The sequence below is a fragment of the Acinonyx jubatus genome, chromosome C1, assembly GCF_027475565.1.
Source record: "Acinonyx jubatus isolate Ajub_Pintada_27869175 chromosome C1, VMU_Ajub_asm_v1.0, whole genome shotgun sequence".
Lineage (NCBI taxonomy): Eukaryota > Metazoa > Chordata > Mammalia > Carnivora > Felidae > Acinonyx > Acinonyx jubatus.
The window spans coordinates 39,731,012-39,756,201 of record NC_069381.1 but is presented as its reverse complement, the minus strand read 5'-3'; the positions used below and the strand labels follow the sequence as shown (position 1 = coordinate 39,756,201).

General features: G+C 43.7%; 1 protein-coding gene across 3 annotated transcripts in view; it reads left to right on the top strand.

Moving 5' to 3' along the window:
* Positions 1-11,973, top strand: part of FAF1 (Fas associated factor 1) — a 508,536-nt gene extending 496,563 nt beyond the window's left edge. For all 3 annotated transcript variants that reach the window (XM_027059229.2, XM_015070778.3, XM_015070768.3), the window contains one exon: positions 11,719-11,973. In XM_027059229.2, the coding sequence (XP_026915030.1) occupies positions 11,719-11,802 (84 nt within the window). In that variant the 3' untranslated portion in view covers positions 11,803-11,973. The remainder of the gene's footprint in view (positions 1-11,718) is intronic.
* The last annotated feature ends 13,217 nt before the right edge of the window (positions 11,974-25,190 follow it).

Here is a 25,190-nt window from a genome sequence, read left to right as displayed (position 1 = left end):
GGCAACCCAGCCCTGAGGATTCTGGTTGCCCTAAGGGATGAGAAGGCTAGTATCCTGGCACACCTATAACCTGCCACAGCACTGGAGCTGATCTGCACTTTATTTCTCTTGCCACACTATAGAATCCTCATTTGTGAATTTGCCTATGCCCTATTTATTAGGCTTTCAGGGACAGTGAGCTTGCAAACCATTCTATAAAGTAGGTCTTCTTTTATTTACTTGAAATCATGTCTTCTAGAGCCCAAGAGGGACTAATCTTGGGAACCCCTTCCCAGAATGAGGACACATGCCTGTTCTCATTCTCTTTATGTTCTCTACTATTTTATTATTTTTTTGCTTTTTATGTTCACTCTGTACACTAGGATCTTCTGTTTCTAGACTAAAGAGGCTTTCCTTCCCACCCCCACCCTACCCATCTTGATAGAAGCCCCTCTATTCCCTCTGGGTTTTCCCCACTAGATGATATTAAACTAACATCATTGTTTAATAGTATAGTGACCAGAGCCACCACCAGGGATACCAGTGCAAGGAGAGGGTCACATCTTTCATCTGGTGTTCAGGGTCTCCCTGACAATGCGCCAAGTTTGAGGCCATTTTGACATTAGCAACACTTTAGAGCCTGTGTCCTCATTAACAGCCTGTCTAAAAGCACAGAGTGGGAATGAAGAATCTAGATTTGGTCCCACATCTGCCATGAATGCTAAGTAATCTAGGGTAAATTCTTTTCCCTCACTGGACTTGTCTGTCCTCATCTGTTACAGAGATAAAAACCCCCTTCAGGGGCGCCTGGGTGGCTCAGTCGGTGGAGCATCCGACTTTGGCTAAGGTCATGACCTCACAGCTTGTGAGTTCGAGCCCCATGTCTGGCTCTGTGCTGACAGCTCAGAGCCTGGAGCCTGCTTCTGCTTCTGTGTCTCCCTCTCTCTCTGCTCCTACCCACTCACATTCTGTCTCTGTCTCTCTCAAAAATAAATAAACATTTAAAAAAAAATTTTTTTAAACTTCCAGGAGCACCTGGGTGGCTCAGTCAGTTAAGTGTCCGGCTCCTGATTTCAGCTTAGGTCATGATCTCACAGTTCATGAGATTGAACCCCACATCGGTCTTTGCACTGACAGCATAGAACCTATTTAGGATTCTCTGTCTGTCTGTCTCTCTCTCTCTCTCAGTAAATAAATAAACTTAAGAATCCCTTCCAGATCTAACAATCACTGGGTTTGTGATAATTGAGGAGCTAGATAGTGATATTTTCCCATTGCCTGACATAGTAGTACACTGTTTTGGGGAGATACGTGCTTCAGTTACATGAAAAGGATGGTCCTTCTAAGTACGAGACTTAGAAATAAATAGTCTAGTGTATGACTGCAATACTAATACTATCTGGTGTGATGGTTAAGAACACAGACTTTGGAGCCAGACCTAGTTTTAGATCCTTATTCTGCCTCTTCCTGCCTGTTCAGTCTTAGGCAGGTTATATAATTGTCTGAGCTTCTATTTCTCATTTTTAAAGTGGAAGTAATAGCACCTCCCTCACAGTGTTGTATAGTGTAAACCATTTAGAACAGTTAGCACCTAGTAAGCTCCCAATAAATGGTTAACTGTTACCATTATTATAATGTGATAAAACAAAGAACAGATAGGGCAGCCTATAAGATACAATTTTTATCCCTTTGCCACTTTAGTCTTCTTTCCCTTTGTTCTTCCTTTACCTTTTCTTTCATTCTCCCTTCTTCCCATCTTAAAAAAAAAAAAGTCAAGGAAATAAAATGTCTTGTAGGACCCTATTCTTTGCAGCTGCAGAAGCCCACCCAACCTCACTCTGTAGCACACCAGTTATTCTACCACAGTTTAATAATGGAAAGAGGAGATCTGTCATTGTTTTCTAGAAAGTCTTGTCCCAGTGCTACTCCTTACCTGTGATGCAAGAAGATGACATGTTGGTCTAGAAACTACACAGGAAGCTGGGATGGAAATAAGCTATAGAGTAGTCCCGTAGTGGCACCCTTCCAGACTGAATTTTCCTTTTAGGGTTGCATTACCACCTTCAGCAAATATAGAAGAGAAGTTGCTATGAGTGAAAACTGGCATCACCTGCTTGGTGATGATGATGATGATGGGTAATCCCTTATGTTTGCAAAAGACTTTACAGTTACCAAAGTCTTTTCACACCCTGATCAGCATATGACCAGTAGATCAGGTCTTAAGTTCTCCCTCTGATACTTTGTGGGTATAACTGGCCTTTCTTTTTAGGGATTCCCAACTCATCAGAAGGTAGTTAAAGAAAATGGACAATTAGCTATTAAGACCACATTGACAGTAACAAAAAACAGCCTGTGTTCCTGTGGGGAAGAACAAAGCTCATACCACAACAGGAAAAACGGGCTGTGATGAAGTTGCAGAGTGCCTGCTTTCTTTATGCTCAAAGGAAAGCCAGTTAGTCACATTACCTGTTCCCTGTTTAGAAGTAGGATAAGACATGATGAAGGGGGATGCATCTGATATAAGCTGGAAGTTCACAAAACTGGGTGCAAATTCTAGCCTTATCTTTTCTACCTGTGTAATCCTGGGCAAATCCCCTAACCATTTTTGACCTCAAAGAATTCATCTATAAAATGGGAATAATAGGAGTACTTACCTCTTAGGATTATTATGACAATTTAATTAGATAATATATAGAGCAACTAGTATAGCATGTGACACTTATAAAATGCCAAATAAATGGTAACTATTAATGATGATGTTAGTAATTATTTTTTAAACTTGTAGTATTTAATGTGCATTTTTTAATGGAGTAACTAACAGAATGGATTACTTATACCAAAAGATTAGTTGTTCTGTCATGTTCAAAGTAAATGCTAATTTTGAACAGAACCAAAAGCAGATATATATATTCAGCTTCACTTTAATTTGGAAACTTACGTAAGCAGTCTTTGTGCTGCCTCCTAGAGCAGAAAGAGCTCAGGATTTGAAGTGTGTTATGTACACATTCTTCAGAAGGAAGTTTGTCAGCACATTCATTTTGTGTTCAGATAACCTGTTGTTGTTTTTTTATTTTCTTTAATGTTTATTTATTTTTGAGAGAGAGAGAGTGCGAGCAGGTAAGGAGCAGAGAGAGGGAGACACAGAATCTGAAGCAGGCTCCAGACTCTGAGCTGAGCTGTCAGCACAGAGCCTGACACGGGGCTCGAACTCACAGACCGCAAGATCATGACCTGAGCTGAAGTCAGACGCTTAACCAACTGAGCCACCCAAGCGCCCCTCAGATAACTTGTTTTAAGAAGCATGTCTTTGGGGCACCTGGGTGGCTCAGTCAATTAAGCGTCCAACTCTTGATTTCAGCTCAGGTCATGATTTCATAGTTCATGAGATAGAGCCCCAAACCCCGTGTCAGACTCCGTGCTGACAGCTCAAAGTCTGCTTGGATTCTCTCTCTGCCCCTCCCCAACTTGTGGGGGTGCTCTCTCTCTCAAAATAATAAATAAACTTTTAATAAAAAAAAAAAAGCATGTCTTTAAGAATAGGCTTTTTTTTGTGGCAATTTAGAATTGATTAATGCCCTGACTAGGTTGCTCTCATCTTCTAACCAAAGCAGAATAGACTTTGAGAAAAAAAGAGTTATGACCCTTACATCAAGTTACATCAATCATAACTGTTAAGCCCCTGTTCAGTGTTGTGGGGGCATTTGGGGTTTTAAGTGCCATTTAAATAATATCCCTTCACTTCACTTGTCCCAAGACTAATTGAAAGACATAAGACCAACAGAAAGAGTCGGACTCGGGGGGAATACAAATATCACCTTTGTTACTGAACATGTTGATCAGAGATTGTGGCTTGGGATCTGCAGCCAGGGGTCTTACTGATACATTCTTTGTCCCTAAATGAGACAGACTTGCCCACACAGTCCTGGGTATACAACTGGTCAGTGTGGGCCCCTTGTAACAGGAGAGCAGGTTTGGCTCCAGAAAAGGGAAAGGAAGGGGCTGAGTTTAGATTCTTCTCCCATATTCACCAAACAGATAGATCTCCTCTCACCCTGTGTGAGAAATGGGGAGAGCATCCCAGAGTCCCTCTGTGTGGAAGCAGGAGTATGAAATAAATTCTTCATGATTATAAGCTTCATCTTATAATCTTCACAACAATGCTGGGTGGCAAAAATGTCTCACTATTATAAATAAACAATGAACCAGAAAATTAAGTAACTTATCGATGGTCATCAGAGAGGAGGTTTTAGCAAAGGAATCCAACCCAAGTCTCCCTCCCTAGATCATTGGGGAGCTCGCACCACACAAATGACATCTACTAAGATATAAAGAAGACATTAAATTATAGTTGCTTCCATGTGTGAGGCTCTATGATAGTTATTTTAATCCCTACAACAATGCTTTCACCCAATAGAGAAGGAAACTGGATCTCTAAGCATCTTAGAGCATGGCCAAGAGCTGGAATTTGAACCCACGTGTTTGTTTCCAAAGCTCAACTGCAGCCCAGTTGACCTCAATGAATCATTACACTGCCCCCCCACATTTTTTTTTAAACGCAAAAATTAAAACTTAGAGAAGAAAAGTGATTTGTCCAAAGTCCCACCACTAGAACCAGAACTGGAACCTGTACATCCTGGCCCATTACATCCTGACACCATTATAAATATACAGCCATGGCGGTCAGTACAGAGGAATGTGGAGGAGAGAGAGCTTGCTGAGGGCTGAAAGGTGAGTGAGTGCTTGCAGAGGCTGTGTGGTCATGTGTCTGGCTGTCTTTCTAACGTAGAGAATGGGACCTGGTTGTCTTTCACATCTGTGGGAGGGAGGAGAAGGAAGAAGGGGTATGGATGAGATTCTACTGTTTGCTGTCTGTGTGGGCTACAGAAAGATTGTGAACTTTCTGCCAGTGTAGCAAAGGGACTGCTCCTGGGGATCAGGCTATGCAAGGCTCCTCTGCACACAGTGCTGCCAGCACACAGTCTAGAAAATGGTGGTATTGGTCTCCCAGAGGAGAGCAGCCAAATACTACAGAAAATATGAGAACAGAGCTTTTCTCCCCTTGAAGATGCCAGAAGTTTCAGAAATGCAAATTTTACTTTAAAAGCAAGAATAAATTATAGAAACCACTGGTGGTTTATTGTTTCCCCATTCCACATACTGAACCTTAAGGCTGTAACTCACAGAGTGAGAACACAGTTATACCACATGAAGGAGGTGGGAGAATAGTTATAATGGAAATTATAAGGAAACAAGTACAAAACAAGTACAGAGAGTTCCCATATACCCCCTTACATGTATATCCTCCCCCATTATCCATTATCAACATTCTCTGTTATCAACATCCCCTACCAGAGTAGTACATTTGTTACAACTGATGAGCCTACATTAACACATCATTATCACTCAGAGGTATAGAGTTTATATAGAGTTTACTCTTGGTGTTATACATTCTATTGGTTTGGACAAATGTATAATGACATATAACCATCATTATAGCATCATACAGAGTATTTTTACTGTCCTAAAAATCCTCTGTGCTCTGCCTATTCATCCCCTCTACCCATCCCAACCTCTGGCAACTAGTGATCTTTCTACTGTCTCCATAGTTTTGCTTCTTCCAGAATGTCATATAGTTGGAATCATACAGTATGTAGCCTTTTTGATTGGCTTCTTTGATTTAGCATTTAAGATTTCCTCCATGTCTATTCATGGCTTAATAGCTCATTTTTCTAGTGTTGAATAATATTCCATTGTCTGGATGTATCACAATTTATTTATCTGTTCACCTACTGAAGGATATCTTAGATGCTTCCAAGGTTTTGGCAATTGTGAATAAAGGTGCTATAAACATCTGTGTACAGACTTTTGTAAATTGTCATGTGGACATGTTTTCAGCTCCTTTTGGGTAAATACCAAGGAGTACAATTACTGGATTATATAGTAAGAATATGGTCAGTTTTGTAAGAAACCACATGTCTCCCAAAGTGCTATGCCATTTTCCATTCCCACCAGCAATGAATGAGAGTTCCTGTTGCTCCACATCCTCACCAGCATTTAATGTTGTCAATATTCTGGATTTTGGCGATTCTAATAGGCATGTAGTGGTATCTCATTTTTATCTTAATTTGAATTTCTCTGATAGCATATGATGTGGTGGAGCATCTTTTCATATTTGCCATCTGTAGTAGATCTTCTTTGATGAGGTGTCTTTAAGCTCTTTGGCCCATTTTTTAATTGGGTTGTTCATCTTATTGTTGAGTTTTAAAAATTCTTTGTATATTTTGGATAATCATTATTTATCAGATGTGTCTTTTGCAAATATTTTTCCTCAGTCTATGGTTTGTCTTCTTATTCTCTTGACAGTGTGTTTCACGGAAGTTTTTAATTTTAATGAAGTCCAGCTTATCAATTATTTCTTTTGTGGATTGTGCCTTTGGTGATGTATCTCAAAAATCAAAGCCATTGCCAAGGTCATCTAGGTTTTGTCCTATGTTATCTTCTAGGAATATCTTCTAGTGTTGTGTTTTACCTTTAAGTCTATAATCCATTTTGAGTTAATTTTTTGGGAAAGATGTAAGGTCTGCATCTAGATCCAGTCTTTTTGCCTGGATTTATCTTCAGTCAAATTTATCTTCATTCAGTTTCAAAATAAAAGCATTAATTTTGTTAACAAAATTAAGTAAAATAACAAGAACTGATAATAATATCTATCTTATATGATTGTGAGTCAATGTTTGTGTAAATATGTTGTAAACTATAAAGTACTATGCATATATTGCCACTATTATTATTTTATTATCACTCAGCTCCTGCTCTGAGGTAGCCCCCAATGTAGTAGTAGTAGTATATTTATGCTCGTTTTTTTTTAAGTGAGAGGCAGAATGTTGTGGCTAGAAAGAACCCCAAAACAGAAGTCAGAAATTCTAGGGTAGAGTACTACTTCTGCTTCTTATCAACTGTGTGACCTGGGCCAAGTCACTTGACCTCTCTGAGCTTCAGGTGGGCAACCTGTGGAAAATGAAGGGGTTGGACTTTGGGCACTTAAAGAACTTTCTCCCCCTAACATTCTGGGACTCACTTGGTGTGGCCTGGATGAGATTCTGTCACATTGATTCACATTTTTCTCAATAGCAATGTTAGACTTTTTTTAAAAAGGAACTGAGGCCCAGGGAAGTAATAGAAATAAGATGTATATGAAAGTTTAAACTACTGAGAAAATTGATCTAGGAAAGAATAGCTTTGTTTGTTCCATTTTTGCTAACGTAAGTTTCACAAAGATGAATTGCTAAAATATTAATTTAATAAGAATATATATTATTCACTTTTCCTAAGTATAATGAATAAAATGTCAAAATGACTGACTTTCCTTTTCTAACAGACAAAGTCAGGCCATATCTCTTATCTGAGAATGCGCCTCTCCTCCCAAGGAGTCCCAAAGGGTGGGTTTCTCTGTTGATTTAGAGAGTCAATAATTCAGTAAAGTCCCAAGTAAATGGCAGAACACAAGCTCAGTTTGGGTTTTTGTATTCGTATTTTATAAACATTTCAGGGTTTTTTTTTTTCCTGACCCTTGATCTTTTGCCATTCTTAAAGTGAAGATCTTCTCTCTTGGAAGCTTGGTTAGAAACAACCTCAGGGCCATCTCATCCAACTTTTTTGTCTGGGTGGATCCTACTCGTAGCCACACCTCGGGCTGAATATTCTAGTGGTTCTACATATGGATTCCAAAGCTAGATTCACATTCTGGCTCTTTCCTGAATAGCGTTGAGACTTTGGGTGAGTTACTTAATGTGTTCCATGGATCATCAGTTTTCTCATCTGTATAATGGAAATAATAATTATACCTACTTCAGAAGATTAGTATGAGAATTAAGTTATCTTATAAATGTAAAATGCTTGGAATATGCCTGTTACAAAATGAATGCTGAATAAATGTTAGCCATTATTATTATCTTCATGATCTTCTCAAATATACCCTTATTTGAATGCTTTGAGGGTCAACAGAGAATGTACTCATTCTCCCCTCCCCTCCCTACTTCTCCACTTCCACAAGGCAGCCTATTGACATGTTAGAAGCATTCTGGTTATGAGCTTTGGAGTCAGACAGACTTGAGTGTGAGATCTTATTCTATCTGTACCTTGAGCAGGATAACCCATGGTATCTTCAACTATAAAATGGCAATAATAATACCTACTTCATTTGACTTTTTGAGGAATGGTTAAGGTACTCTATATAAAGCACTTAGCACAGTTCTAGCTACATTGTAGGTACTCAGTAAATGCTCGTTGCTGCTATGATGATGGTTATGAAGAACAAGAAGAAAACAACAGAAGGAGGAAGAAGAAAGTAGCACAGTAGCACACCAGCAGCTGCTGCTCTGTTAAAAAGTTCTTTCTGACCACCTGAATTCTGCTTCCCCTGCGATTTTAGCCCACCAGTCCAAGCTCTGCCCATTGGCACAGTGAATAATACGAATAACACATCTGATCTACTTGGTAGTCCTTCAGGTAGCCCTTCCCCTGTAGCAGCAACCACCACCACCACGTCTCAGTTCCTCTCTCTCCCACTCTTCAGCCATTTCTCAGAGAATGTGGTTTTTAGGCTCTTCCCTGCCTGGAGTTCCCTCCTAGCATGTTCTACATTCTTCTTCTTTTTCTCCTTCTCCTTCTCCTCCTTCTCCTCCTTCTCCTCCTTCTCCTTCTCCTTCTTCTTCTTCTTCCCCTTCTCCTCCTTCTCCTCCTTCTCCTTCTCCTTCTCCTTCTTTTAATGTTTTCTTTTTTTGAGAGAGAGAGAGAGAGAGAGAGAGAGAGAGTGCAAGAGGGGGCAGGGGCAGAGAGTGGGAGACAAAGGATCTGAAGCAGGGTCTGCACTGACAGCAGTGAGCCTGATGTGGGGCTCGAACTCAAGAATCAGGAGATCATGACCTGAGCCGAAGCCGGGGACACTCAACAACTGACCCAGCCAGGTGCCCCCACATCCTTCTTAAGTGGGACCCAGAACACTGGGCCATCTATCTTGCAGGGGAAAACCTCATCCCCCTAGGTTCCCCACAGTCTTTTTGTCCAAGACAGTCAAATAAAAATGGAAGCAGAGGTTGTCCTTGTTCATTTTGAAAATTCCTGTCTAAAATGATCTTCAAAGAAAAAAATAGTGCTTCTGATCTGGGGTACCAGAAGGAGCAGCCCCCAAATAGCCATGTTTGCTGTGAAGTAGTTCAGCACAGCCCCACTGAGGCTATCAAAGGGGGTCTCCAGATACTGAGGCATTACCTAAGGGCAGCAGGGCAGAAATAAGAAGGCAGCCTGGTGCAGACTGGGCCCCAAGAGGCCTCAGGGGAAAGCTCCAGCTCTGAGGTTAGACCAGGACCCCTCCCCAAGGCAACATTCCAGCCAGTAATGGCTACCACCAACTGAGCAAGTACTGGCTTGGGCAGTGTACCAGACACTTTACTAATATTCCATTTAACCATCACACCAACCTATGAATGCGAAACTGATTATTCTCATCTTAAAGATGGGAAAACCTAGGCTCTCTGGTTCTATAATTTCTTCAAGGTCTATAGCTAGTAGAGTGACAGCAAGGATTTGAATCTAAGTTTGCTTCAGCCTTTTTAACCATTATGCTGTATAGACAGACCCTTACCATGTGGCCTTAAACAAGTGGCTACAACTTTGAGTCTCAGTTTTGTCATCTCTACCCACCTTGCATGGTTGTTACAGGAATTAAATGAGATAATATAAAGTCCCTGGCATGTAACAGGATTTGAGAAACTTTATTTTCCTCCTTTTCGAGCCCCAGCCATCTCACCCCAAAAAACAGAGAAAATCCCTTAACTTTTCTTGGACACTGAGTCTAAGAAAACTGGGTATGTTTTCTGAACCTCTGACCTTGCATGTTGACAACTTAAGCAGGGTGCAAGGAGGGAGCAGGGAGCAGGCAGCCTCCCAGCCTGTTTTGCTTTATAGCATAATTTTTCTGCCAGTCTGCATAGTTCTGGCACTATTATGATTATGGTTTCTCCCAACAAACATCATATTTACAAACTACAAATAACAAAGTAGAAGATGCCGGAAGAGCTCTGGCATGTTAATTAAGAACAATAGACAAAGCAGCTGGGCAAAAAATACCAACGAGTCTGAAGCAGAGGCTCTGTTGACAAAAGACAGCACAATATTGTATGTTAATTGGGGAAGTGGGTAAACATTTGCCAGCAGCTTGCCCCCCGTGCATTGGAAGACAGACAGCAGGCTGGGCCCTCCCCACCGTCTTGCCTGCCCATCTGCCCAGAACCCAAGAGATACCAGTAGAGCCCCTTTGCTCTGGGGTCTGTATAAGCAGAGAGGATTCTGGAGGTGGTTGTGTCTCCTTAATGACCCTCCTGGGCATACCAGGTTTCCATCTGGATACAGTCAAAGATCGTGTTCCTCCTTCAGCTCGCCAGCCTGCTTGTGACACCAAGCCTCTCAGGGACCCCATCCCCCTCGGCTAGGAGAAAAGCAGAGCCATCTCATTAGGTGTGGCTTGAGTTGAGCAGAGGACGAGATTGCTGGCTTCAAATGCTGTACACTCTGCAGACTGCTGGCCCAGAGCCCCTGTCTCTCACATAGCAGACTACCTGGCCTCCCATCACACACACTCAGAACTATCCATTGATCTGTCTGTCCATCCTTACAGTTACTCACATACACAGGAGCCTTCACTGAACACCTACTCTGTGCCAGACACTGTGCTAATTATATATTTTTTTTTCTCATTTAATCCACACATCAGTCATGCAAGGTTCATATTAACTTCAAAGCCACAAAGCTAATAGCCAACACAGCTGTGATTGAAACCAGAATCTTTCTGGTTCCAGAGCCCCTTCCACTACACTACTATTTCTTAACATTTTAAAATTTATATTCCCTTCTGATAAATAAGAAAACTTTGTTTCTTTCACTCTCAGATTCATAAATCCTCCACCCCTGCCCTGGCCTAAGGGGTCATAAACCTAATATAGGGTTCCTATATGATTAGCCTATCCCAACTGACCCAAGATTTTGTCTAGCTTTACTCCCAACAGTCATATTATAAAATAATGATTTTTTTTTTATTTCTAAAATATAAAGTCTTATTGTGGCATTGACTCATTTTTTCAAACTAAAAATCCTCCCACCCCACCAAGGAGATTGTTGATATCCCTTCCTAGGGAGAGTGTCCTCAGTGGAGGATATTGATCTTTGGGCATGGCAGAATACACATTGTCCAGTTTACTACAGGAAGGTTTAGCCATATCAGCCCCAAAGGCTTAGCTCTTTTCCCACCAAGCAGAAAAGTCCTTCCATGCTGTGGGGAGTTAATCAAGCAGAAGTTCCCAGGAGTGCCAACCAGCTGTTCAGCCAACACCCTTTCTTAGGGCTCCTGTCAGCCAAGCTGAGCTATGTAGGAGGCAAGGACCTTCCACTTACCCAGGAAGAGGTCCAGTCTCCTGAAGCTATGCCTGCCCTGTGGTCAAATGCTAGTTTTTCCACTCAACTATGAGATTCGACCTCTGTGAGCCTGGTTTCCTCTGTTATAGGATGGTAATAACTCCACCTACGTCATAGGTTTATTGTGAGGATCAAATAAGAGAACAGGTTTGGAAATGTTCATGCCTCTGCTTAGCAGACTGAGAGTCAGGGTGCACAGACAAGATCTGAATGCCATTGGAGAAAACCGTGCTTGTGCCAGTCTTTTGAATATATTTTCTTTCTTTTTAGGTAACTCAGCTGGACCCAAATAAATCACTATTGGAGGTAAAGTTGTTCCCTCAAGAAACCCTTTTCCTTGAAGCAAAAGAGTAAACACAGCCCAGCAGTGGAACCAGCCATTCCTTGACAAGCCAGAGGCCTGCGTCAAGAGAAGGGCTCCTCGCCAACCCACCTACACGCTCGTCTCACTCAATTCAGTGTCACACTCTGCCTCTTGCAAGATTGCTGGAAAAAAGTAATAATAAACATAGCTACTTAAAAGTTCCCATCCATGAGTATATGTTCCCACCCCTCATAGAGAATTACAACTCTACCACCCTCCCTTATCCCCTTCACCTCGCCCTTGTTCAATGACTAATGCACCGTTCAAGTGTGAGTGATCACGAAGTAGAATTTTTACCTCTCGAGTGCCCATCTTTTCCCCACACTGTCTAGGACAGTTCTGTCTGCCCTGTGACACCACGATGCTATGTATTTGATATGTCTCATTGAGCCAGGGCTCATCCACCTCTGCCTTTTTATTTTCATGACTGGATTTCTACTCTGTCACCTAATTTTAAAAGGCATGGGGGAAATAAGTTAAATGGGACTTCTCAGCATGGAGATTAAATGTTGTAGGAAAAAAAGCATATCATCTTTGTTGGTACTTTCTGACTTCTTTACTAAGATGTAAGGTGTGTTTGAGGACTGCATTCGACCTATATGCAAGATACTTATTTACTGCTGCTCCCTCGGGTCTCCGGGTTCCACCTAGGAGGTATTTGCTGTTCCCATGCAACATGGGAAACTGTTTAAGCACATTATGTGAATATAGAGATAGTGTGAAAAGGACCAGTACCAGAACTTTGGTATCTCGCCCAGCTGCGGGGAACTGCTGTTAGGTTTGCATTTGGGCAGATACCACCTCCCATGTTGCTGATCCTTCAGTGTACACTGAACACAGTTCTCTCCTGCTTTTCCCTCCCTCCACTCCACCGTGCGTTTGGACCTTGTTATTTCTTGTTTTAAGCACCTTGTCTATCACCAAACTCTGATCAGTCACCCCATGGACTCTGAGCCTCTATAAAACCTTGCTCCACTATTTCACTCTTCTAATGTTTTAGTATTAGATATTGGGTCCCCTTCTCAAATGAAAGGGATGCCATCCTATGGCTGAAAATTCTGACTACATGTATTTAAGAGAGCAAACTTGGGGGCTCAGCTCAGAAGACCTGTGTTGCCTGAATCTACATATAATAATTTGGGGACGGTTTAGTAACTGTGGGTTTTTGTTAATCTGTGGATTTGGGGTTTGAAGTTTAGTTCACGGAAGCACTATTTATGCCTTCACAGCCAGTGATTTCTTTTTGGTCTTGGAATGTTTCTCCACATCTGTTTTTATGTCACCTGTGGTCTCTATCCCAGGGATTAGGATTCTGATTTTGACATTCTCTATTTGTCCAAAGTATAGTCTAAGTGCTGGTTTTTACCCCTGGCCCAAGTCAAGGGTTCCTTAGAACACTCCAACTGAAGCCTAAGATATGTTTAGTCATTTTCCCTTTGCCTGGAAGTGGATATTGGCCAGGAAAATTCCACCTTGTGTCTTTTCTCTGATGCTCCAAACAGGGACCTCCCCTGAACACTTTCTTACAAGAAAGAGATGTGTTCCTAACAGACCAGTGCTCCATCTACTTAGGTGCAGGCCTTCTCTGGCCCCAGAGGTCTCCCAGGGAGACTGAAAGGAAAAGAGACCCACTGTGGGGGGAGCACTTCCTCTCCGGCTCCACTCCTACCTCCCTTTTTTTGGGGGGGTGGGGGCGGTCCACACCTACCTTCCTACCTGGTGGTCCCACAAGATAGTCATCTCCAATGCTACAGATGCACTAGGGCACCAGGTCTTCTTTTTCCAGGGAGACCTTGTTCTGTAGCTGCCATGCAGAAGCTATAGCCCTGAATGCAGACCATACTTAGGAACAGCAGCAAGAGTGTGGGTGGGGGTGGAGAGACAGGACTCTGAATTCACTTTCATGTTCAACCTGTTCTGTCGGATTTAAGTTTGACTTCATCATATTGTTCTGCCCTGTCATCTTCACTTCTGTATTCCAGTGGTACAGACTTTATTCTGAAACTGATTTCATAGAAGTTATTAAGTGCTTCCTTTTTCGACCCTGACTTGAGAGATTCTCCTTACTCAGGTCTCATGAAATCCTATCCTATAGGCCCTCATTGCCCCGAAAGGCCTCAGCTAATTGTCACCGTTGACTGATGCCATTCTGTTCTGTCGAACTCCAGAACAGGAGACCAAAGCAGTTTTAGGCTTTTTCCAACAAGTACAACATTAAAACAATTTGCATAAAGTTAGGTTCTAAGAAAAACATTAAGCAACTTGCTATCACAAGAGGAGCTATTAAGTCATTTCTGCTATCACAGAAATAGCGATGTCTTTTGGCAATTCTTCCTCATACCTTTAAACTCCCTTGCACTTTGCATCCCAGCCTCCAGATGCAGTGAGTCAGTCAGAACAAGTGCTCAGTGTTCTTATGCCCAGCTGTTAATAGTGAAGTTCCAGGGCTCCTTGTCATCCTCACTCCTGTTCCAGTTCATTCCTTAGTGTTTCTCAGATTATCAGCTGTATGTTTGAAGCATTAGTTTGAAGTTTTAAGCAAGTATTGACAATATTCCACAGTCTCTAAGAAGGTGCAGTTTGGGGAGGTTTCTGGTTTGCAATGTTGCCATGCTCTGGCACCACTAGTTTTATGGGACACACAGGTGTTCATCTCTGAATTGTAAGCATCCAAAGTCTTGAGTTGGATGAGACTTTTATGGAATCTTTCTTTTTTAATGTAGGAGAATAGGATTTGGGCTTTTATAAGTTTTATTTGGTGACATTATAAACATAAAATAAGTTTGTGGTTGTATTAAAATCGCTACTCCCAAAGCTACACATGCTGACCTGAGTATGCTGGTCAGTGGGTTTAAAGATGTTGCACAGCTCTGGCAGATTTTCCCAAAAGCACAGAAGTTGTTCATTTGGATAGGGGGAGAGCGTCTTAATTGTCCCCATGAGCAGGATCACTGGCACATTTCTACCATCCCTCTCAGCAGTCCCAGTCCCAGATCCCATAGGTAGCTGGAACATGGAATCCTAAATTCAGTCCACGAGTAATCACTTAAACATCACACTTCACAACCTATGTGACCCTTTCATATGCATTATCTCATTTGATCCTTTTAAAAATTCTTAGAGGGAGGTATCTCTCTCTCTCTCTCTCTCTCTCTCTCTCTCTCTCTCTCTCTCTGTCTTTTGCTCTCCCACCTCCTCTCCCTCTCCCCTCACTCTCTGTCTCTGTCTCTCTCTCTCTCTCACACACACACACACACATATGAGATTTTAGGTCTTCCAGTTTGAACCTTAGTCTTGCCACTTAATAACTGTGTGACCTTAAGGTGAGTAACGTCTCTGAACCTCCATGTCCTGATGCATTCAGATAGCATTTTGCAGTTTCCCACCCCTTCTACACACATCACCATGGCCCACTGCAGTGAGAGAAGCAGGGAAGAGATGATTATTCCATTTTTGCATGTGGGGCTCAAAGGGCAGCGCTTGCCTGAAGTCACACGGGATGTCAATACAAGAGTCCACACTCGAGCCCGAGGTTCTGATTTTCAGTTTCACAGCTCTTTATAACAAATGTCTAAATTTTATGTCCAAGAATGGAGCTTGGCATCCCCTAAATTGTGTTTATAAAAAGTTAAATGTGTAGTTTTCTGGAAGAGGAAATCTGTATTCATCAGATTCTCACTGGGTAATATTAATGCCAGAAAATTCAGAACCACCATTTATGCAGATACCATCAGACTATTGGGGAAGTTCATTTCTTTTCATCAAGCCACATTTTCATCTAAAAGAAAGCTACACCCCCCAGAGGGGGTGAGATACAACAGTTGGGCTTTCTTGACTTGAACCTCCCTCTGCATTTAGTGCTTCTCTCTTGTCTCAAATAATCTGCTTTGGAAGGTGACCTCTAACAACCCCAACTGGCCTTACAGCTCCTCCCTGCTGTATTTTGAAAGCGTGGTCTGAAAGGAAATACCAATAAAAGAGACTTGCTCTCCAGTCTTCATTCTGTTAACTCTCAATTTGCACATTATTAGTTGTTCTCAGTTGTGAGAGGTGATACAATGTGTGGCTAAGAGCATAGCCTCTAGAGCCATATTGCCTGGATCCAAGCCACTCCTGCACTTACTAGTAGTGTGCCCTTTGGAAGTCACTTCACCTTCTTGTGCCTCACTTTTTAGCTAAAAAAAAAAGGTAACAACAGTACCTAGTTGATAAGATTCTGAAGATTAAATGAACTAACATTTAGCAATTAACATGTAGAGCAGTTAGCTATTATCTGGTCTACAAACTCACATGGTGGGGGGAGGGGTGGATTAAGGAAAAGAGAGGGAATGATGATAGCAGTGACAAGTGGCCATTTATGGGGGAGGACACAGAAAATATGAGAAGCAGAAGAATTCCAAGAGAACTGCTCTGTGGCCCTACAGGGAAGAGTAAAGACCCCTGCACAAAGTGTCACTGTTACTGGTGTCCAGAGGCTAATCCTGGGGCATCATGGGAAGGAGGGAAGAGGAGACTAACTTGCTGAGCATTTAGGATGTACTCAGTAATGTGCTCAGAGCAGTACATACATTACCTCATGTAACCCCACAACAACCCTGTCGACTGGGTGATCTTGACCTTATTTTGAAGAAGAAACAAGCTCTGAGAGGTAAAGTCTAACTAGCCTGAGTTCCACAGCTTATAAAAGAGCAGAACAGAGTTTGGGACCCAGACCTTTGACTCCAAAGCTCCTACTGTGTTTATGGCAATGCAGTGCCACGTTCAAGGAAAGTATGACATATTACCAAGCGTTTCACATAGTCACAATCATAACATTTTTTAAATGTTGATGGATACAAAAATGGGTAAAGCCTTACTTCTATAGAAAATTTAGCTCTCCAAAATGACTCCTTCCCCAATGTGTCAGGGGCCAAGTTTTAAGCAATGCCTTTTTTTTAAGTACATGCAGTGATTTAAGAAGCATCCTGTAGCTTCTACATCTTTGACATCTCCGAAGTCCATCCCCTGCTCCTTTGTCTGTTCTCCCATGGGCATTTCTTCCCTAGACCTTTGTTGTCTCCCACCTGCATCATAAAACCTAGTTGAGCTCCCTTTCTCCAGTCCCTCTCTTCTAGACCAGTCACCACACAGCTGCCAGAAAGAGCTTTCTAAAACACCTGCCTCACCATGCCACACCCCTGTTTTCATACCCTCAGAGGCTTCCCATTGCCCTCCAGATAAAATCCAAACTCTTGGCTTGGATTTAAAACTCCTCTCATCTGGCCCCCACCTCCCTTCCCATCTACCTCCAGCCATGCCCTCACACACTTCCTAAGTCACCTGCAGTTTCCTGAAAGCATCAGCTCCATATCACCTCTGGCCTTGGACACTGTCCCCTCTGTCCTGAGTGCTCTCCCATCACCACCAGACTCCTACCACCCCTCTATCCTTCGCTTTCAGTTTAGACTTCATTTCCTCCAAAATGGTTTCACTGACCATTGCTACACTTTCTGCACACCCTCCAAGTTAGGTGCCTGTGCTGTGAATCTTCGGCTCTGTGCTACCCTTCTCGTAGCGTGGATCACTCTGAATGGTTACTCTCAGCTCACATGTCCTTCCTGCCCCCACCTCAGACTCCTGAGCCCTCCAAAAGGTCTGAGTCACTTCTTATCCTCAAGGCCTGGCAAAATGACTAGTACATAGTAAGCGCACAGTAAATTTTGACTCAGTAACTGAGTTTCAACAAAGAAATGATGTCTGTGTACAGGTGGTCGCTTCCATCTCTAACACCTTGCTCATCTGGGAACATTGTAAGGGCAGAGAACAGGTCATAATCATCTATTTCCAGAGCCAGCCCAGGGTCTGGCACATAGCAGTCATGCACCCAGTGGTTACTGAAGCAGTTAATTAATTGGAGCTGGAACAAAACCAACTGGAGCTGCTGGGAAGAAACAAAGGGTAAAGGAGTTGGTGTTGAATACCCAGGTAAGCCCTGCACAGTGTCACCCCATGCCATCTTCAGAAGTATCTGCCAAGTCACTCTACTAGTATCCTTATTTTACAGTTAGGGGAACTGAGGCTCAGAGAAATTATGTCACTGTCCAGAGACATACAGCTAGTAGAGAGGAGCTGAAATTCCACTCTGGATCTGAGCCCAAAGCCCATACCTGCTCTGTTTCCCCTCATCAGTAAGCCCCCCACCCCATCCTTGAGCTGCTTTAGTAGCTGTAACTTCTAAGCCACAGGTGATAGAATATAAAAATTCCCACACACACTTTCCCCCTTGCCTTCTAGGATACTGCCTGCCACTAGTTTCCTCCAACCCCTCTGTCTCCTGTGCAGAGTTTTTCTGCTCTGCTTGCCTGTGAAATGTCAGCAGCCCCTGAATTCCTTCCTCTGCCCTTTGCTCTTTGCAAACTCTCCTTAGATAGGAGGCAATTTGTACTTTGAAACTCAGCTCAGATTTTGCCTAAGGTATAAATTCCACAAGGGTAAGGTCTGTGTCAGTCTGATCTGTTGTTTTATCACTCCACACAGAGCTGGCACTGTATAGATGCTTGGTAAATAGCTGTTGATAATATATTGAACATTGATATGTTTATTGAATGTCAGGCACTAAATGCTTCACTCACAACAACCCTATGAAGTAGGAGCTATTAATATCCCCACTTTATTGGTGAGCAAACTGAGGAACAAAAGATTAGGTAATTTGTTCAAGGTCATACAGCTAGTAAACCAAGGAGCCAGGATTCAAACACAGGTGGTTTGGCTCCAGAGTTCAGGCTATTACTCCATTCTCCTTTTCCTCCAGAAAGCCTCATGGAATCAGCAGGACAAGTTAGGAGCCTCTCTAATCCCTGTGTTTGCCCCTAGCAGAGCACTTATCATATTATTATGATTATTTGCACAGAAGTCTCCCTTATAGACCATGACTGGTCTGCCCCACTGGACCTGGCACAGGGCACAGACAGTAAATGTTATATGAATGAATGAACTACAAAACTACCCTGTGAGATGGATCATACTATCCCTGTTTCAAACATTGATAAACTGAAGCTTAGGTTAAATCATTTGCCCAAAGTCTCATAACTACTATATAACATAACCCTGTCTATCACCAAAGCAAATCTTTTTTTTTCCATCATGCATTTTCATTAGACCTGCATTTAATTGAAGTATTACTTAAGTGCTCTTTGCCTTATGGAGATGGGGTCAGTTTTCACTCATCTATTCATCATTTAGGTTTTTTGGTAAACACTGGATTCTCAGCCTCTACCCTCAGCTCAGAATTTCCAGGCTGGGATGAGGCCACAAATTTCAGGGCAGTGTGGCCAATGCTAGAGAAGTTCCAGGAACCATGGGAACCCAGAGGAGGCTCCCTGATTGGATAGTTGTTCTGGGAGAGATGAACCCCACCTAGGAGCTGTGGCCAGTCCATTCTGTAATAAATGGCACTGCCCTAGCCTGACAATCTGAGATCCCAGAGTTACAAAATGTAGGCATCCTACAGGATCAAAATGGAGACTGCTCCTCTGGGCTCAGGAGTCCAGGCCCCTGGAAATGTTATCTGCCTTACTTGGGCACACATTGGTAACATTTGCATGATATTTTTCTGAAGAGTTGGCAACAAGGAGAGTCTTACTGAAACTTTTCTCTGTGTTTTGAGGAGTCTAGTGGAAACACAAGTAAAGAAAATCAGGTGTGGAGGCCAGGAACTTCGCTATATTTCTAAAGGAGAGTGCCAAGGTCTCAGCTGGATGGAGCATCCCACATAGTTATCATCTTCCTGCCTGGGTCTGCATAGTCCTTTTCTCATTTCAGAGCATTTCCATATACAGCAGATCTACCTTTCCTTATTCTGCAGATGGAGAAACTAAGGCCCAGAATAGTGAAATGAGCAAGACTCCATTCTGGCATGCCTTCAACCACATCAAGCATCAGTGAGGAACTAGCTTGTGTAGTATCACCTACATGCCTCAGGTTCTTGATACAAAAACCGAGGTGCATTTTATGAATTTTTTACATGCTATGGGAGGTCATGGACACAAAGGGAAAGACCATGTTCTCTGGCATAAAAGTGGTACCGTGCCATGGGGAAAAGAACCCAGCCCCTGCCTTTGCAGAGCCCCACAAGGAACCAGCAGGGCTATGTTGTGCCCAAAATAATGGAGGCCCTGAGAAGAGACAGATGGGGCTGCTTCCAGAGGCTGGGGGTGGGCTCTGGGCTGTGCTGCTCCTTTCTTACTGGTGCAGTATCACTTTGTGCTTTATAGCAAACATGTTCTGGTTAATGGAGCCCCTGGAGAGAGTGGTGGGTAGGGGAGATGAGGTGACCTAGGGAAGGAGATGGCCCAGAGTCCCTCTGGGACCTTGAGCACCCCAGGCCTGCCAGAAGGTCTCTAATCCATGACACTCCATCAGAATTCTGATTCTGGAGGGAGTTTTCAGATTATGGTTCAAGAGCAGAAGTCACCTGTCATCAGCTCCCAGCTCCCCAGTCCTTTTTCTAATGGAAGCAAAAGGGTACTGAGAAGGGAACAGTTTTCCCCTCAAGGCAAAGAGAAGAATCGTTCATTCAGCAACTGACTAACAAATAACAATACCCAATATACCCCGAGTGTTTTCTACATGTCAGACACTGAGAAGGACTTTCCATGAATTGTGTCATTGAATCCTCACAGTGACGCATGAAAGCTACCATCTTACACAGGAGGGAATGTGCCATACTGGCACCCATGTTCAGCCAGGCTATGCCCAAAGGTGTTAAGGTGCTGCCAGACTCTTCACCAGAAGTGAAAGCAGAGTGTGGTCAGTCCTGAGGGGTGAGAGGGGGTGTACATGCTCCAAAGGGAGTGAAGAAAACCCCAAGAAAAGAGGCTCCCAACACCAAAGGAAGGCGTGCCTTCATCCACCCCTCCTACACCTATTCCTAGGGGGTCAGTTCTGAGAACTGGGCAGGGTGGGGGTTGAGGGGAAGTGGCCTCAACTCTACCTCCTAGACTCACCAGTCTCTTCCACAGATGCAAAGAACAGTTCTCATCCCTCCCCCACCGAGCTGTATCACTCTGGGAAGTTACTTCCTCTTCATGCCTCAGTTTCCTCTGACATGAATTGGGGATGAAGATGGGTAGCTGTGAGGCTTCAGAGAGGGCAAAATGCAGAGGCACTAAGCTTGCAGGGTTGGTCTGTGTCTACTGTGCCTCTAACAAGAGACAGTGGGGCAACCTGAGTGCTGGGTCCTAAACAGTGAACAGAAGTGTTCCAGGTAACTGTGTGGCCTGGGCCTGAGCACCTGGAGAAGGCATCTGTGCATCCGTGTCACTGCAAGCCTGGAGTCTCAACCCATTGCGGGGAGGGGGGGGGGGGGGGGAGGGGCAGGAAGCCACCTACTTGTCAGCCAACTTCCCCACCCTGACACAGGGCCCCGCCAGGAAAGAGAGTTAACATGTTGGGCTCTGGCCCAACCAGTATCGGGCCCTGAGCCAGTCATGCAGCTTGGAACTCACCCACCATACACAGTCTGGAAGGAGACTGCGCAGTCCCAGCAGGAAATGGGATGGGGTGGGGGGTGGGGATAGGAGGGCGAGGGGAGGATGGAAGTCTGAGTAGAACTCTTTGAGGGAAAGATGCCAAAGGTGCGTGGGTTAGTGTATGTGTGAGTGTGTGGCCCAGGCAGATGGATTAGGTCTCTCCCTTCTAGCCCCATCCCCCTCCCCCATATGTTCATTTTGGTCGGTGACCTGAGGGTTACAGGCTGCGAGTATGCGGCTGCGGACACCCCACGCACTTCTGAGGAGCAATCGGCACTCAAACCCTCACTGATCCAGCCCAAGAGCCTAGAGCCCTGATGCCCTTCATCTTCGCATTCTTCTCTCCCCACATGCGATGGCCTGGAGGCTGCTGTTCTCCAAACAATCCGATTCCAGCAGGGAGGCGACTCGCCCACGGTCACACAGGGCTGATTCCTGCAATCGCTGTTTCCAAAGGCCCTCTTGCAAGAAGGAGACCACGAGAAGGAAGGTCCAAAAAAGACCACCCTGTGGGTGCACTCCGTGCACAAATCACTGGCCCTTCGCACCGTTTCCTCTGTGTAGAATCGCCCTTCCCTCCCTCAGCTTAGTCAGTTCCAGGTCCTTCCAAACTCAGCGCCGGGAAACTGTGAGAACTCATTTAAAGTGGGTCAGCAAGGAGGCCGGTCTCTAAATATACTATGATCGGTAACTCTCTTATGCTTCTGTCATAACCAGTTAGACATTGCAATAGGTGAAACAGTGTGTTCACGATAGATACATAAAATACTAAAGAATGTGCTTAAAAAACAACTCAAGAAACAAAACGACAAAATTTACAAGGGGACATAAAAGTTGTGAATAAGAAAGTCACACTGTGCCCGAGATGGAAATATCCCATATTGTGAAGATGTATAGGATAAATCTCCCTCAAATTAATTTCTAAAGGCAGTTAAATAAAATTTCCAAAGGTTTTTAAAATTTTACTTTCACTTTGGAGCCAGCTTTAAAAATTCTGAAATATTTATTCAGGTGACTATCTTTCCAAAATTGGCAAGAGTATTTGAAAAAGAAGAATCAGGAATCAGAAAGATGCTTGCCCTCCCAAACATTACAGAACTACAATAATTTTTTAGTGAGCCTGGTGCAAAAGTAAATAGTTCCATAGAGAGAAAAGTGCTGAAATGACCTAAGGCCATCTGAGAATTCAGTACATAATATATGATCAGTGCAGAGGGGGAAAGGGTGGACCATTAGATACAAGCTGTGATAACTGGCTAACATTGGAGGGGGGGGAATTAAGTTACAAACCTACTTCACAGCTTCCACCAAATTTAATTTCAAATGAACTAAAGATATAAATGTAAATCATTTATATGAAAAGGGGCTAATACAAAATATAGGTGAATGCTTTCAGAAAGTTGGATTTGAAAAACCCTTGCTTAAGCATCTATAAAGAAAGAAGCATCTATAAAGAAAAAATGACAGATTTGGCTACATAAAAAAATTAAACTTCAGTGTAACAGCAAAACTGGATAAAACAACAAAAAGGGAGAAATGCAGCATATGTTACAGATAAGAGGATGCTACTGTCTTTAATATATAAACAGCCATTACAAATTAAGGAAAGGAGAAACTCAGTGAGAGAAAAATAAGCAAAGAATATACACAGTTAAAAAAAAAAAACACGAGTGACTAACACATAAAGAAAAACTAAGAAATAACTAAGGAAATGCAAATTACAATGACAAAAGATTCTTTTTTTCCTGCCTGAATTGGCAAAGATTTAAAAGATCAGCAAGATACATTACTGTTGAGTGTGTTCGTTGACACAACCTTTCCTGGGGGCTATTTGACAAGTAGCTATCAAAAGCCTTAAAAAAAAAAAAAAAAAAGCCTCTGGCCAATCAATCTTATTTCTAAGAATTTATCCTAAGGAAATAATTAGGCAAATTCACAAAGAATGTTCATTGTAGTAATGTTTATTGTAGCAAAAATTGGAAACAAACAAAATACCTCAAGAGGAAATTGGCTAAATTAAAGTACATCCACACACTGAAATATTAAGCAATTTTTAAGGTTATGTAGATATATTAATATGAAAAAATGTTTATCACATTTGTATATAAAACAAGTAACAAAAAGTATATTTTTGTAACGGTAAATAGACAGACAAGGAATTCCAAATTTACTGAATTGTCTAAAATGTTTTGTAATGTTTTATCAGAACAAACAATAATAATGTTTCGATTTGGGAAACTGAACGTTTCACTTCAGGGATCCCTTTCTTCAGGAAGTCTCCCTTAACCCTCCTTTCCCCACTCCCACCTCAACCGTGTTTCTCGTCGTGAGGTCACTGATGGGTGACTGTGTCCCTTGTTGGTCCATGAACACTTTAAGGGTCCATCACAACTCATTTATCCTCGAGCCCCAAGGCATTTACTAGGTGCTCAAAATGAATGAAATTAAAGACCCGTTCTCTCGAGTTTCTGTGAATCATCTCTCATCTGAATGGAATCGAACCGAACGAAAGCCCCTAGGTCTGACCCTGTCCAACTGGAACTGAAGGTAAGAAGAAAAGAACCTGAGTGGGAATGGGATCTAGGTTCCCATCTTCCTCGACGCTCAGCCGCACTGTGACCCCGGGCAAGTTGAATTCCGGGCCTTGCTGAACATCGGCGGTCTTGTCTCTAAAACGTGGAACGTCACACCTCCCCCCAGGGACTGGGTACCAAGCAACACAGCGCAACATCAAGAGCTTATCAGGGTAGCGGTACACATTAGGCGCTCAAAAATACAAGCAAATAGTTGGGCAATGAACAGTACTCTCCGCGCGTTTGTCCCAGGCTCAGCTGCGCCCGGCCAGAAAGCTGTGGAGACAAGAAGCCTGGCGACACTGGGCGGCCGCCGCTTCCGCACGCACCCTGCAGACACCCGGGCTTGATCCAAAGAAGGGCTGCGGCCGGCTGGGCTCAGGGGCTCTGCGCTGGGGATTCTCGCCGCGCTCTCAACTCGGTGCCACCGCTGCTTCGCCCTCAGGTGGCTCCCTGGCCCGCTCCTCTGCTGAAGGGGGTCGAAGGCCCGGGGAGAGGCGGAGCACCAGAGGGTCCCGCGGGCCCCAGAGGGCGAGGTGCGGAGAGGGGCCTCGGGCCAGAATTCCATCTCCCGCGCCCAGCCTGACGCCGTGCCTGGAACCGTGCACAACTTGGGCCTTGGGTAGGGGTCTCCTCTGGTCTCCTGAGTTCGAATTATTTTCTGTCCCGTACTGCTTCTGAGATGGGGGCCCAGTCACCTCACCTCCCTGGGTCTGTGCTCTCACCTGTCAAGTGGAATAATAGAACTTGCCTCGCAGACTCTGGCGGGACTTAAGGGCCTGGAGGGGAATCGCGAGGCGCAGGGCCCCTCACAGGAAGAGCGCCCGAGAAGTCAAGGGCCACGATGAAAGAGGTTCTTTCTGGTTGCAGAACTGTGCCTGGGTCCCTGGCCCCGGTTTAGGCCGGATCCGTGGCTTTGACCCGGTAAAAGGGCCATTGTAGCGGGCTCGGGGGCGGGGACAGCAAACCAGGCTGCGCTTCTCTGTCCACTCAGGGGTGCACGCGGCTGAGACTCTTAATTAACATGGCGAGAGTTGATCCGGAAGAAAATGTTGTCGTGGTCTGTGTGTGTACAGATGTGAGTGTATCCACACGCGTGTTCGTGCGTCTGTGGTTGTGCGGGAAAACAGCGTGTATAGGGCAGCCCGCGTAGATTCCTTCTCCCAAAGGTACCTTCCTTCCCCCCTTTTCTCTGCGCCCCTTTCCCGGTAAAGAGTTTCAGCCAAACTAACGGAATCTGGAGCGGCCAGGGGAGGGCTGGGGACGGGAGGGGCGATTCCGTCCCGGAGCCACCGG